The following is a 16,086-nucleotide window of genomic DNA, read 5'->3' on the forward strand; positions in this document are numbered from 1 at the left end:
AACCTTGCGATAGAAATTGCAAGCTTGCACATGTCATAAAACAATATCAGATAGGGCCTTAGATTAATATACTCTCTATACAAAAATTTTCTTTTTGCTCAAGTTCTAACGGAGTTCTCACAGTCATTACTTAAGCTCAGTATTTTGTCTAATGCTTCTGATGAGTTCTATTCTTCGTTCACGTTCGTAACATGTTCGTAACCAACGTTCTTTCCGTAAGATTCATAGAGTTGTAACATTTCTCCAGTTGAGCTAGAGTATATAGAGCCATGGAACATAGAGTTTCTCACCACATTACCTAGAGGGAAATCTGGCGCTGCTGCGCTGTGGTATGCATGGGAATGCCGGTATGTTGTGGATTCGGATTGGCATCGTTCTCGTAGAGACAGGACACCTTGAAGGCGCGCTTGGTAAGTACCATAGAGTTTCCTACAAAGTACCGTTCCGTCTGTCACAATCATTCATTTTCTGCTAGAACAGCACGTGAAAAGCTGTGTTAGCTTTATTATTACGCGAAAACATGTTTTGTTTAACTATAAGAACTTGTTATTGCGTGTACGATTATATGTTACGTAAGACGTATCAGCGGGCTGCTAAAGTTGGAGGACAGACGACAAGGTTCGCGCTCGCTTTGAAACAGTTGGTCGTCTGTTTTTGATTTTCTTCGCTTGGTCATGCATCGTGGGTGAGTAAAGATGTAATATGCGTGAATGGAAACATTTTATGAAGATTTTACTTTGAAAACGCGTTATTTGCGTAGCCATATCCACGTTTTCGACGAAGCCTCTTACAACACCAGCCAACACTAGCCTCGCAGACACATATACTATAGTGCCTAGAATATACTGGCTAGTGTAACGTGCACCCGCTCTTTTCAATGGAGCAGCGTGGCGCCGCCTGCAATGAATGCCCACGGTCGCCGACAGAGGTCGCTGCCAGACGGGTGGGTGCAGACTGCGCGTGTCGTCTGCTTCGCATATCAGTTTCGCAGCTGTTGCGTCGGTTTCTGTGTTGCCGTTTTCAGTGTTATTACAGCGTTGCGTGTTTGTTCTTGGTGTTTTCAAAGAGAGAATGCTTCGCTACTGTGTTCGTGTGCCTGTCATTACAAGAAGTATGCGGCGGCGGTGAAAAAACGCCTAAGAGACAGTGCAAGGAGAGGACCTGCTTTATGCCGTTGTGTCGAAGCGGTTACCGCTCGAACAAAGGGCGTGTATCGTTGTTCACTCCACCACTGATACGAAGCGGCAGCACAACGGGCAAGAATGATCAGGAGAGTGGACAGAAGGCCGGCACCAACTGCTGTGGTTTGTAAAAAACATTTCGAAAACAGCTTAGTCGAGCGCACGTTCTCTATCACCGTGAACGGCGTTGTCCACGAGATTCCCCGCGATAAACCACGCCTGAAACCCTACGCTATACCCACGATATTTCCCGAGTATCCTAAGCATGCACCTTACTCTTCGTGAGTACCAGGGAAAAAAACGAGAAATAAGGAGCAGTAGTGCTTTGATCTACTATACCGTTATGTTGCACGAAAGATCACTGCCCAAAATTCTTGACCACAGTGTGCAGGCTTCCTTTGCGTAAGTAAAGCTGAAGCTAGTGCCGACGCTGCTTCAATATTGCACTACGCATTTTGACAATGCATGGAGGCCTTGTCTATCTTAGTCAGACCTCGTCAACCGCTGTGAAGGCCGTGGAAGATGTTTTTACTGTGTTCTTTAGCAAACACAAGTTACATGTAGCGAGTCTAGCTGATTTTTCAGGTCAGCTGCAGACACTGGCCTTTCCCCAACTAGGGTGCCCAGAACATGAAAAACCAGCTTTGACAACACGTACTTGTGAAGTTGTATGTATTCTAGCTTGAGGAAGGAGATTCTTGGTTGGGGAAGGAAGAATGGGGTTTAAGCGCAGCGCAGTAACTGTCTCTCAGCAGAGGACACCTCAACCAAGCTTGAGGTTTCGGTTTTCTGTAAAAGGCATCAACAGAGAGAGGGAAGTGCAAAGGCAACGGCAGAAGCTCTTTAAACTGCGTCACTGCCACTAGATCTAGCTTCTTCGTGTATGTGTGCATTATCTCATCTAGGGCTGTCTTATATGCCCGCGTTTGACTGTTGTTACGCGAGAATAAAATATTTGTTACGCTTAAATGAAAGACATAAAAAGAAGTCTGCACGTGTTTACCAGGTATTAAAAAATGTATAGTACACAGAACACCGCGTGCGCAGTCCATTTTACAGGGAATTTTTTTTTACTTATTATTCTATCCTCGTGGCCCAATGGGCATTATGAGGAGATGGGTACATGGTTTACAAACAATCAAAAACATTCAAACCTATGACGACAACAATAAGGTAATAGGCAGAAATAGCAGCAAATATAATAAAAAGAAAGGACAGCGAAATTCGTCATTTCAAAAGATGATCGGTTAATTTACAGCGGTTTTCAATGGTTATGCATTAATATAACATCAATAGAACAGTAACATAACCTTAGAATTCCTTTACTTTATTAGAATGAAAAAAAAAATTTAACCTAAAACTTACCCTTACAAAAATTACGCTGCCATCATGGCTAGAATAAAAAACAAGTGTCCTTAGCTATCACCGAAGAGACACGAAGGCGAACGCCTTGTAAAGCCTACTGTAATTCACCTTAATGCACCCTAATCCTTCTTCATCCACCCTAATCCTCCTTAATTAATACACCTTAATCCCCCAAGTTCAACCTAATCCCCCTTAATCCAATCACTATAATCAATAATTAAATTCGCAAATCATTTAGCATCTATTATACACGGCTGGACATGCTTTGGTTCGTTTATGGCCTTCCTTGGATCGTGTGATATGTTCTGTACCTCGGAACACGGCCTTGGAACACGGAGGTCTAAGGCATTTGCCTTAAAAATTACGTTTTCTCTTCGCCAGCATGGAAACGCATCAGGTTCGCCGCTCGAAGCCGAGATAGCACACGCTTTTCTCGCAAGCGACAAGCGCTAGCGAAGCCTGTTGTAATCAGAACAAACCCTGATTTATAAATCAGCTGCCCACATTTGAACTGTGCTGCTACTACGGCTTAATAAAAACAAAAAGCGCAGCAGCCCGGTTGCCAATGACGTGGAAACACGGCGGGCTACGAAGACCGGATGGTGCCGCGGCACCCACCTGCACTGCAGCGCTCCTAGCGGCAGCCGCCGGCATTCATTGCATCCGGTGCCACCCGGGAGGCCGCGGACGGCACACTAGCCAGTATATTCTAGGCACTATACATATACCGTCTTTCCCATGACGGCACGGTGCCCCCTTAAGAAACTCCCATAGACGGTGGCGCCAGATTACCCTCTAGGTGTTATAGTGAGAAACTCTATGCCATGGAAGAAGGAAAAAGATTTCCGTCCTCCATGACTATAAAAAAAAAACAAGTCCCCAATCCATAGAGTTTCTCACTATAACTCAAACTCTATGCCCCAATCTATAGAATTTCTCCGCAATAATAAGGTAGAGTGGGGCAAGCGATAGAGGCGGCGCATGCTTTGCAGTGAGGCGCGCCACGACGAAAAACACTGTGGCAGCGCTGCCGCGCTGCGATCGAAGTGAATCGGGGCCGCATCAACGTCGCGCCGTAGGAAAGCGGTTGGAAACTGGCGATACTTCTCGGAAGGGTCATTCGTAGTACTTCGCGCGCTGGTAGATGCGTTCAGACCGCTCAAACGGTGCTTATAATTGGATAGGACGTGTATTTATGCCTTCGGAATGGATGCTTTTCATTTTCTTCTTTATTTCACTTTATTTGTTTAACGCCACTCAGTGATTGTTCGGCCATTGCGTTCAGAATATTTCATAATTTTTCTCTTACATAAATGCCGTGGATATATATGTCTATGTATCCTTAGATTTACCTGGAAGTACATTGGTCATTTGCGTCTTTTCGGGCAACGCAGTTAACCTGGTTTATTTCACTAGAGTACTATTATCTTTGATGAGTGTCCCTGATCAATATTCCCCCAAGACGCGCGCGTAAAGTGACACGGAATCAATAAATTTTCTTACGTAGATTCATGTTGCAGATAGGTGACTTCTGTGGCAAAAATTAAGTGTTTGTTTTCTAAAAGTAACACGTAATTTTTGCCACACAAGTGTGGCACGCAGAAGTGTGGCGCACGGAGTATCCGCACGCGCACACTCCGTGTGCTTCTGCTGCCATCTTGCGCAAAAATAATGAAACGCAATACATAATTCGGAGCACTTAGAGCTTTCATGAAGATGCGCCGCTTCATCACTTGTGTTATTATGCCACCGTGAGCCAGCCAAGCGTGATTGAATGGAGGCGGGAGACGCTTTCCGTCTTCAGGTGTATTTGTTTAGTTAGCGAGCTTTATAAAAGTTTGCAGCTCTACATTAATTCTTGGTGGGTCGCGGGGGAAAATCTTAGTGTTAAAAGAAAGGACACTGACAATCATCTGACTGTCGCTGACTCTGCAATGGGATTTTACACAGTGCTAGCGTTGACTCTGTATATCTTGTTTGATGTTAATTATTTCGTACAGTACATTGTCATTATGGTACGTGGCTTTCTGCGATGGAGGCACATGAAGAAGCCTCTCTTAGAGCCGGACGTCACGACTGGTAAGTTGCGATGCCTTCTTCAGAGGGTAAGGCGTTTGTTTCTTTCGGTCATGTATCGAAAATGTGAAACCACATATAAATATTTTCGACCACTGTGCACCTGATTCAAGGCATGTAAATGTGTATAGGTTGACCAGAATTGTTGCATAGTTTATTATACTGGTTCATCGAACACTATTTGCAATGTTTACGATGTAACATTTAAGGCTTTATGTGTAGCCAGCATCAAGCAGATCGCATGTTCTTAAAGTCTTATACGGGTGTTTCACGATGCTCTTTTGATCGCCATCGAGCCCGATCCGGATCGAATTTCACGGTCACGATTGGCTTCTTTGCTGAATCTGCGGGAGAACGCCAATCGCAGTCGAGAATTCTGATCTTGATCGGGCTCAGTCGCGATCAAAGGTGGCCGTGTGACACCGGTATTACATTGGGCCCGGCTTTGTTTTGAGGCATAGACATATGCAAAATTGGTGCTCCAAAATTTCTAAAAGTGTCTCAGCTGTAATACGGGTGTCACGCGGTGCACTTTCAATTGCGATCGAACCCGATTCGGATCTAATTTCTTGATCGCAGTTGTCTCCTTTGTACAAGCTGGGGAAGGGAGAAAATCACGGTCGAAAAATTCGATCGCGATTGAAAATGGCCATGTGACAGCGACATTAGTTTCTATTAGAAAACTTGGTTGTCATTATATATAGGTGCAGCGAATTTTGTTAAGTGTTCGGAAGTAGATTACGTATTTGTTTAAAAGAAATTATCGAACTAGTACTTCCGCTTAAAGCCCCTGCATCCACGTGCCACCGCCGCTTCCGCTCAGGTAATAGTATAATCACAAACACTTTAGGACGATTTTAATGAAATATCACTGTGGAGAGCCAAGCTATTGCTTATGAACTATCCACATTATTTTGTCAGGAAATCATAAATATGTGCGAATATTTTGAAACTACATGCAAAATGTTGCAGCACTGTCACATATCTTTTCATGGTATTTTGCAGGCAGGTGCTCACTAAGTGACCTTGATCACATGATGCACATGAACAACGTAAAGTACCTGCGTGCCTTTGAGTTTGGCCGAGCTGCATTTGGTTTGAAGAATAGACTGTGGCATAATGCAAAGAAATTGAAAGCTCACCTGCTCATCAGTGCTCAAGTGGTGCGCTACCGAAGGCCAGTCACACTTTTCGAGGCTTTTGAAATTCATTCCAAGGCAAGTTTAATTCTTCCTTACTATTTTCTTACTGTGCACATTATTAGCACCAGCGTTCGCAACTTCACCTGCTCAGTGGGAAAAAATTTAGATTTTTTGTTTTAGTGCATCGGGAAGCTTCAAGCAGACAACTGATTGAGGGCAACAGAAAAAATTTGCTTGCTAGATATGGTCACTCAAGTGGTGCACATAATTGTGTGCATTTCATCTATCCACACAAATGAGACAGTCAGCTAGTTAAAACCACATGAAGCCAACAGGCAACAAAGCCAGGGAAAGCATAGTGAAAAGTCACTGTTCTTTTTAATTAAAATGCAGAAATAACAAGAACAAGGAGAATGAAACTGGACAGAAGGACAACTTGCTCCAAGGAGCTGAACCCATATATGCATTATACATGCCATGTTTCACCACATGCTGGGTGGATAGCCACTGCGGTGGCTGTCTGCCCAGCTGCTTTTTTTGTGAACTTGTGTATATGTACCAGATATAGCCCTGGGAGTGCCAGCCAGTGCCACTCACAGCTACGGTGGCAGATGTCAGACTTATTTTCAACCACAGGCTTCATCATAGTATTGTGATCTTAGAAGCAGGAAGTTGGCAAAGGAACCCTTGTATGCTACTGCTTGGCACCAAGGCTGCCAATGTTGAGAGCGCTGCCATGCAATCAGTGAGAAGAACAGGGGGAACAGAGGAGCTCTATGTATGTTTTGTTAAATCCAGTTAGTAGAAAAATTTAATAATAATCTGAATCTGTGGCATGTTCACAAGGTTGTAAAGCAACAGAAATCATTTTTAGCAAGGTTTCTGTGAGACGCAGCTGATACATATTTGAGCAAGGTTTAATTACAGCTCTGATGGGAAGGATCTCTTACATCTCTGTGGCAAAAATCACAACTTGCATTATGACAGATGTAAACATTTTCAAATGGAACGGATATCCCTGTGTTTTGTGATCTGCAGTTTGTGTGCTAATCAGCAGACTAGGGCCAATTATCATGTGTTACCATCAGCTCTTTACCTTAGTAACCTTCATTGCACTGCCAACTCATGTACATGTCCACTTTCTCACTGACATGCAGAGCTTGCTTACGAAATGAGAAGACTGTGACCAAATGTCTTTATTGGGTCAACAATGTACACTAATGTGTATGTGAAATTTCACAATTTAATACCACAACTCATTTTATGGCAACATTAGTCATATTGGCAGCAGTGCTTTAAAAACACTTAACAGCAATCTGTTACTTAATCCTTTAAGTGCCAGGGAAAAATCCAAAAAAGTGTTTAGAAAATTACATTTTTTATTACACATCTGGATATCAAGTTTTTTGCAGATTCGAGATATATATATAACATGAGGGCAGTTAATTCACAATTTCTGTCTGAAAATACAAGGTAACAAGAACCATGTGTATTGACTCACCATCATAAAATCATCTTGAAATCATCATCACCATCATCTTGAAATTCACCTCCTTTAGTGCACTTCTGCAGGCTTGGAGTGATGCCTGTCACCGGCAAAAGATGCCGAGAGCGAGTGGGGCTATACTAATCCAGGTACAACCAAATTAGGAAGGCCCACAAAGCTTCAACATGACACTCCCTCACCAGATCAGGAATTGGCCTCCCTGGTGCAGTATTCGGCCAGCCCCTCCCAAATGGCTCACTCAATTACCCAATGGCCCTCAGTCCCCAGCAGCTGCGGGGCACCTGACCAAGGCGGCGGTCAGACCTGTAACGCAGCAGAAGGTGCTTAGAATCTCTGGGTCCGGACAGGCCGCCAATGAAAACTGACCCTTGTAACGTTTAACACCCGAACCCTCGAGTGAGGCTAGGTTAGCAGGGCTCTTTGCGGAACTATCAGACATTGTTTGGGATATCATCAGCCTTAGTCAGATTAGAAGAACTGGTGAGGCTTATACATTGCTGAATAGCGGACATGTACTCTGCTATAGAGGTCTCCTAGATAAGAAGCAATACAGGGTAGGATTCCTAAACCATAAGGACATAGCAGGCAACTACAGCATTAATGAGAGTGTAGCTGTAGTCGTAATCAAGCTTAATAAAAGGTATAGATTAAAGGTAGTACAAGCCTACGCTCCAGCATCCAGTCACGATGATGAGGAAGTAGATCAGTTTATGAAAATGTTGAATTAGCGATGAGAAAAGTGCAAACTCAATATACTGTAGTAATGGGCGACTTCAATGCGAAAGTGGGGAAAAAGCAGGCTCGTGAACAAGCAATTGGCAACTACGGTGTTGATTCTAGGAACGCTAGAGGAGAGATGCTGGTAGAATTCGCAGAAAGGAATAAGCTTCAAATAATTAACACCTTTTTCAGGAAGCGTAGCAACAGAAAGTGTACCTGGAAAAGCCCTGATGGTGAAACAAGAAATGAAATTGACTTCATACTTTCTGCTGATCCCAGCATAGTGCAGGATGTAGAAGTGATAGGTAGGGTAAAGTGCAGTGATCATAGGTTAGTGAGGGCTAGGATTCACCTCAACTTGAAGAGAGAGAGAGCTAAATTGGTCAAGAAGAAACAGGTCAACCTAGAGGCAGCAAGGGTAAAAGCAGACAAATTCAGGCTGGTACTTGCAAACAAATATGCTGCCTTAGAACATAGCGATGATGATGACATATAGGTAATGAATGAAACCGGGACTAGGTTGGCTTCAGAGGCAGCAATTGAAGTGGGAGGCAAGGCACCAAGGCAACCAGTAGGCAACCTCTCCCAAGTAACAAAGGACCTAATAAAAAAACGACAGAAAATGAAAGTGCCCAACTCAAGAGATAGGATAGAATTCACGGAACTGTCAAAACTGATCAACAAGGCGAAAATAAGGGATATTCGAAACTATAACGTGAGCAAGACTGAAGAAGCCATAAAGAATGGATGCAGCCTGAAATCAGTGAGAAAGAAACTTGGCATAGGACAAACAAAGATGTATGCACTGAAAGATGAGCAGGGTAATATCATCAGCAATCTCAAAGATATAGTAAAAGCAGTGGAAGAATCCTATACTGACCTGTACAGTACCCAGAGGAGTCAGGATACCTCAATTAGAAACAGTAATGAACAGGATACAGGAACTCCTCCTATAACTAACGATGAAGTCAGAAGTGCCTTGCAAGACATGAAACGAGGAAGAGCAGCAGGAGAAGATGGAATAACAGTCGATTTTATCAAAGGTGGAGGGGACATAATGCTTGAAAAACTGGCAGCTCTATATACGAAGTGTCTATCGACTGCAAGGGTCCCAGAAAACTCGAAGAATGCAAACATTATACTAATCCACAAAAAAGGAGACGTTAAACAATAAAAAAATTATAGGCCCATTAGCTTACTCCCAGTATTTATCTATTTATTTATTTATTTATTTATTTATTCAAACGAACCTTACAGGCCCTATGGCAGGGCTTAAAGTAAGGGGGCATATTAAACAGTAAAGGTATAAAAAGTACAAATTTCCAACAGGAGCAGTGCTATAAAAAGATTACCGTGTTACACAATATTGAAGGCACAAGGAATACAAAGCAACATCTGAAGGCACACGAACACTTGTTACTGTTAATAGAGCAAAAGGAATACCGTTTATGAAAATGATATAGAACATAGGCACTCGTGAACGGTATTAAATGGGAAAAGCGTGAGTAACTGAGAGCGGAACGTGTCGGGATTAAATATGGGGGCTATGTTGTCAGTGAGGTCATTCCAGAGACGAATGGCATGAGGTAGTGCAGATGAATTAAATGCATTTGTTTCACGGTATATGTGCATGAAACTGAACTGATTATGAACTGAAATATAAAATATTTACCAAAATATTCTCCAATAGAATAAGGGCAACACTGGACTTTAGTCAACGAAGGGAACAGGCTGGCTTCAGGAAGGAATACTCTACAATGGATCACATCCACGTCATCAATCAGGTTATCGAGAAATCTGCAGAGTACAACAAGCCTCTCTATATGGCTTTCATAGATTACGAAAAGGCATTTGACTCATTAGAGATACCAGCAGTCATAGAGGCATTACGTAATCAAGGAGTACAGAACGCTTACGTAAATACCTTGTAAATACCTCTGTAAATATCTACAGAGGCTCTACAGCTACCTTACTTCTACACAAGAAAAGCAGGAAGATACCTATAAAGAAAGGGGTCAGACAGGGAGACGCAATCTCTCCCATGCTATTCACTGCGTGCTTAGAAGTATTCAAGCTATTAAACCAGGAAGGCTTAGGAGTAAAGATCGACGGCAAATATCTCAGCAACCTTCGGTTTGCCGATGACATTGTTCTATTCAGCAACAATGCAGATGAGTTACAACAAATGGTTGAGGACCTTAACAGAGAGAGTGTAAGAGTGGGATTGAAGATAAATATGCAGAAAACAAAGATAATGATAAACAGCCGGACAAAGGAACAAGAGTTCAAGATCACCAGTCGGCCTCTAGAGCCTGTGAAGGAGTATGTTTACCTAGGTCAATTAATCACAGGGAACCCTGATCATGAGAAGGAAATTCACAGAAGAATAAAATAGGGTTGGATCGCATACGGCAGACATTGTCAGCTCCTGACTGGAAGCTTACCATTATCACTGAAAAGGAAGGTGTACAATCAGTGCATTTTACCAGTGCTGACATATGGGGCAGAGACTTAGAGACTGACAAAGAAGCTTGAGAACAAGTTAAGGATCGCGCAAAGAGCGATGGAACGAAGGTTGCTAGGCATAACGTTAGAAGACAGAAAGAGAGCAGTTTGGATCAGAGAGCAAACGGGTATAGACGATATTCTAATTGACTTCAAGAGGAAAAAATGGAGCTGGGCAGGTCATGTAATGCGCCGGTTAGATAACCGTTGGACCAGTAGGGTTACAGAATGGGTGCCAAGAGAAGGAAAAAAGCAATCGAAGACGACAAAAGACTAGGTGGAATGATGAAATTAGGAAATTCGCGGACGCTAGTTGGAATCAGTTGGCACAGGACAGGGGTAATTGAAGATCGCAGGGAGAGGCCTTCGTCCTGCAGTGTACATAAAACAGGCTGCTGCTGCTGATGATGATATCGACTAAAAATTTCAGAGTTGATGGTTGTTCAGTTCTGTCGCAATCACTCGATGCAATATGTACATTTTAGAGCAAACATTTGAGGAGAAAGGCTTGCGAAAGCAAAAAGTCAAAGTTGTGGAAAAGTGGCTCTGAAGGATTAGAATGTTGCTTTTGTATGATAGATCACAAATCACGGTAGGAGGCAAAGTCCCCCACCACAATCCTTACACCAGAAGCATGTGGTGGCCCTTATTGCCAGTGTTGCTTCAATCTTTGCAACAGCCATCGCATCGCCTTTATCGATGTTCTATGGATGCCTGCTTTGGGTGGGACAAAGTCCACAAAGTGCCATGCCATCAGATGAGTAAAGCCTGCTTCTGAAGAATGTGCACACCCGAGGGGGCAGCAACATGTGACAGACAGCCACCATCTTTAAAGCCTAGCGGGGAGGGCTAAAGCAGGGACTCGCCAAAACATCAAAATGGATTGGATAAGCCTGACCTGTTACTGGCACTTGGAAAGGGCGCCCAAGCTTGTGGACAAGACAGACTCATCCTTGGCACTTTCTACAAAAAAGAAAAAAACGAAATTGTAACCAAGTAAGATTTAGCTATGGTACTTAAAGGGTTAAAGGGACACTCGCCAGGTTTTGGCATTGCAAACGGACAAGTGCGGTACGTAGATCACGTGGTGGTAATTGTGTCTGCAAAGTATCAAACGGCTGCACAGCATGAAAACAACTGAAATTTCAGTGAGGAGACCAAGAGCCCTTCTTCTTGAGGCAGCCCTGGTTCCAGCCAGAGTCAAGGTCACACACACATATATGTAAGACACGCCGTATGCAGTGTTACCGATTATGGCACGTGAGAATCGGTAAATCGTCCAATTCAAATACCACCACTGAGTTTCATTTAAATGTATTGAATTACGTCATTTCTTATGTGCAGTAATGCTGTTTCATTTGATTTTCCAGGTTGGAAACCATATTGCTAATTACTGATTGCACTCTTAGGCTGAAAAATATTAAAGAAGCAATTGTGCATTACTCTTCCAACAACCTTATAAAATCGGCAGAACTGAAATTTGTCAGCAATTCTTAAGACCAGTTTTATTTCCGTTAAATATAACAGCAACATGAGCAATCATTCATTTATCTGAAAGCACACCTGTAACCAGCATTAGGTTAAGTGTGTTGGTCAGCGGCCCAGTAATACTTCCAGTGGCACTTTTTATTGTAACTACTAGTGCAGCAGTGTTGTTGCCTGGTGCACAAGCATGTTTAAGAGAACCTGTGATAGCAGTGATTTCTTCTTCTGAAGTAGGTGTCAGAAATAAAGAGTCAGTATATTTGTTAAAATTAATGTATGGCTCAAGGGAAGTATTCGATAGTAGATTTGAGTCTGTGAAATTGCCTGCTTCAAGAAAATGTGCATTCGATTTGTTAGCAAGTGCAATGCCATTATGATTAATAGCACTAATCAGCGTTTTGAGAGGAAGTATACTTCTATTGTTGCCAATTAAGATTAAAGATTAATTTATTTCTCCAATAAAGAAAGGCCCGGGACAAAAAGCTGATTACAATTGGAATTGTAATCCCTTTCCAGAGAGTCTCTGGTTTTTTTGCCATGAGCGAAAACTTAGTAATAAAAAGATGACTTAACCTAGATTAGATCTATGTTCAGTTTATTTCAAAACTGCATATATTGGATTAAGAGGTTACAACTTCTGATTTTCAGGAAATTGGAGAACATTAAATTCTTACGTTTTATCTGCATGTAAAGTTTATTATTTATCCTTGTTTTATCGCTCTTCTGCACTTTATTATTGCAGCCACAGGGAAAGCAGTGCTGCAGTTCTGAAGGGTTTGTGTTCGAAATATGTCATAAGCTTTCTTTTTTTCTTCTTCTTCTTTTATTTTTATTATTATTAATATTTTTTACCGTAGAATTCAGCCCAGTCAGTTTCAACCATAAGCGCACAGAAAACGGCTATGTTGTATGGATTGTTCTCCTCCGCGTATAGAAAGAACATTGCTTATCTGATAGAAAAATTGCAAAGAAAGGCATATGATCACTTAAAGGGCCCTCAAACACTTTTCTAACTAATCATAATATAGCCTCACTATTAAAGAATGATGTCTCATGAATCTCTTGGCAGAAAATTTTTTTAGTCCTTCAAGTGTCAGTGGAGTTATCACATCGGTACATGGCTTTCTATCTCTTTTCATCTGATTTAGTACACTAAAGCTACGCAGGGGAGAAGCCAAGGGGGCAAAACTCCACCTAAATGTCGAATGTCCTTACGGCGAAAGGGCTTGTCATGGCACCCTATGGCAGCGGCGGTAGACTATGCCATGCAGTGTGCTGCTGCTGTCTTCATGCAGTCCGCATGCAGGAGACACAGCTACACACAACAGTTGCATATAGACCGGCAGTTAAAAGATGGAATGATTTTTCTGTCATTTTGAGATCATGGACATATTTATTTAACTCAAAATTACTATTTATGTATTACTGGGAGTGCCCTTGCTATCACGAAATTAGCCAATAGCTGTTTATAGGTCGAGAAGTTTCCGATGCTGCTGCATGACAACATTGTGCAAGCAGGAGAAAGTGATTTTTTACTTTCACGAGATTGTAATTGCCTGTTTACACGAGATTGTAAATTGCCTGTTGCGTGCAGTGCGATAATATTTGGCTCAGATGTTCACAACGGCCTCTTGTACATATTGGCAACATTTTTTTACTTTGCTCAAGTATTTCAGAAGCCTTTATACCTGATGAAAACACGCCAAAAAGGACCATGTCTAAAGCTTGTGCAGCAGAGATCAGTCAAAGTTGCCGATGATTTGTTCACACATGTTGGTGCGTCCGTAGTATAGCATAGACATTCAGCAGCATTGGTTCTCTCAAAGCTATTTGAGCAGGAGATGTTGGAAGGGCGTCAATGTTGAAATCACCAAGTAAAGAAATGCTTAATTTATTTAAAGACATGCCACCAGCTCATTTATCCTTTCTGACTTGGGTTATGTGCTTGTAACCTAGGGACTGACTAACACCTGTGTCTGAACAAAACCACGTCTCTGTAGAGGCCAGAAAATCAAAACTGCACTTCAGCTGCTTTATTTTTTGCGTCAATTCTTTCTCTCTTGTTCCTTAGGCTTTGCACATTTACGTAATAAGACAGGCTATTGTTTGAATAGTATTCTGCTGTTTCTAGTAAATTTTCTTATGAATCGGGAGAAATATAAGGCATATTTCAAACTGTCAGTCCCAAAAATAAGCACCAGGTAAGTTCTAGACAACTCTGAGTCATTTTTACAAGTGATGCAAATTGCTCGCGAATTTACTTCTTTCAGGCAAAAATCCTGCCTTCTCTTGACCTTTCTTGAGCTTTTGTTTTTTCAAGCCACAGTAGTTTCTTATTCTGTACCAAGTGTTTTGGCAAAGTCGGCAGTTCCTTTTAGCACATGATCACGCCAGTTAAGTGAGCTTGTTACTTTGCAGAAATAGCTGTTATGGGCTAGCTCCCTTGGTCGTTTTGACGCCTGCAAGTGTCATTGCTGGAATCTCAAAATTATTTGTGAAAATATTTAAAAAAAACAAGAACAAAGAAAATTTCTCTTTATACCACAAGGATTAAAACTTGCGACCAATAGATTGGCAGTCCAGGGTTCTAGCTCTCAGCCGCTCTACCAATGCTACAGCGATGGAGGATACTGATGCTGGAGAGCACGATCGCACCAACAGCTGCCATGATTGGCTAACACTCACTCATCATCTGTGTACTGGATAGAGCTGGTGTTTATGCTTTCTTTGTGTTGTATAATGTTGCTTTTCCAGTTGCACAGGCAGTCGTGAATTAAGTTTTCTTCTTCTACATGTAGCAACAAGGATTGAGCATGTCTCTTTCATCTTTATTAGTCTTATAGTGCTTTGCTTCATCTCATGTTTACTGGATGGCGCTGACGTCATATTGTTTTCTTCAAGGATAGGGTGAGGCCTATTAATTGGGCAGCCCAAATCTAAATTTGTGAAAAGCTGTATGAATCCAGCAGTAAGAAGCTACAGGGTTGTTTTAGTAGAGACAAGTAGCTAAGTACAGATAGGTAAGAGGAGTAAGGAAAGCAGTTGACATGACAATGTAAATTGACATGGCAGAGTTTAATTCTTTTAAGCTTTGGTACATTTAATTGTAAATGGAGCAAAAATGACATTGTGGCAGCCATGAATTTCAATGCAGAAAGTCGATGGACTGCTCTCATTCATTTGTTCTGAAAATTGCAATGTTAGGGTGCACAATTTTGTGTCAGTCATAAAATGTGGGGCATATCTAAAGATTCTTTCCCCCAAGAAGTCTGCCGCAGTGGTGTCATGCACTGCATACTTTTTTCTTTCCATCCTGGGTATAGCACATTAGCATATTGTTATGGAAGGGTGCATTTCATTATGACCTTTTGCATTCAACAGGATTGACAGGTAGTAAATTCAGATCCTTTGAAGTGGCTTTAATGAGGTGGAAAGTGTTGCTTAGCTCTTGCACAGAGCTCGAAAAGAAATATTGTGAACAGGACAATATGATGTGCTTTTCTGATAATAGCTAATCTGCCAAAATCTGATAAATTTAGCATAAATAGCCTATAATTTATATCTATTGCATCCCCTTTTTTACAGATTGTGTACTGGGAAGACAGAGATGTCTACATTGAACAGCAGTTGATTACAGTCGGTGACAATTTCATCCGAGCAATTTGCATGGTAAAAATGACACTTGTGGATGGATCGTTGAATGACCTGCTGACATCTCTGGATGTTGATCCAAACTCCAAGCCCACACCAGTCCCTCGGGATATTCAGCTCTTCATGGACTATAATTGTGCTAGCAGTGCAAAGCTAAATGCAGAAAAAGATAGGCTTCTGAACCTTAAGCGTTCGGAGTAAATTTTTCACAAAACATGCTGGAATCCTTGAAACTGTCATTAGTTATAGTAGTCATCAAAAAGATTGCAGTAGCAACACTATCAACTCGTGGGCTGAGGTGCCTGAAAGACTAGGACAGTGGACACTGCCAATGATATAACGTGAAGCCTTGAACATATCAGGCTCAATACAGCATACCATAAGCAGTATCCAACCAGCACAGCCAGTTGTCCCTTCATGTGGATGTGGTCGTCTATCACTAACTCTGGTTGTC

At 42.0% G+C, this 16,086-nt stretch overlaps 1 protein-coding gene across 1 annotated transcript; it reads left to right on the forward strand.

The window, feature by feature from the left end:
* Nucleotides 1-3,575: 3,575 nt before the first annotated feature.
* Nucleotides 3,576-15,850, forward strand: LOC126536610 (protein THEM6-like). Its single transcript, XM_050183643.3, has 3 exons — nt 3,576-4,625; nt 5,628-5,839; nt 15,567-15,850. The coding sequence occupies exons 1-3, from the start codon at nt 4,481-4,483 to the stop codon at nt 15,831-15,833; spliced, it is 624 nt and encodes a 207-aa protein (XP_050039600.1). The 5' UTR covers nt 3,576-4,480; the 3' UTR covers nt 15,834-15,850.
* The last annotated feature ends 236 nt before the right edge of the window (nt 15,851-16,086 follow it).

Source organism: Dermacentor andersoni, chromosome 4 (assembly GCF_023375885.2).
Source record: "Dermacentor andersoni chromosome 4, qqDerAnde1_hic_scaffold, whole genome shotgun sequence".
NCBI classification, from domain to species: domain Eukaryota; kingdom Metazoa; phylum Arthropoda; class Arachnida; order Ixodida; family Ixodidae; genus Dermacentor; species Dermacentor andersoni.

Coding starts and splice junctions, on each gene's coding strand:
- LOC126536610 (XM_050183643.3), top strand. CDS start 4,481: ATGGGATTTTACACAGTGCTAGCGTTGACTCTGTATATCTTGTTTGAT. Junction 4,626..5,627: donor AGAGCCGGACGTCACGACTG/GTAAGTTGCGAT, acceptor GGTATTTTGCAG/GCAGGTGCTCACTAAGTGAC. Junction 5,840..15,566: donor CTTTTGAAATTCATTCCAAG/GCAAGTTTAATT, acceptor CCTTTTTTACAG/ATTGTGTACTGGGAAGACAG.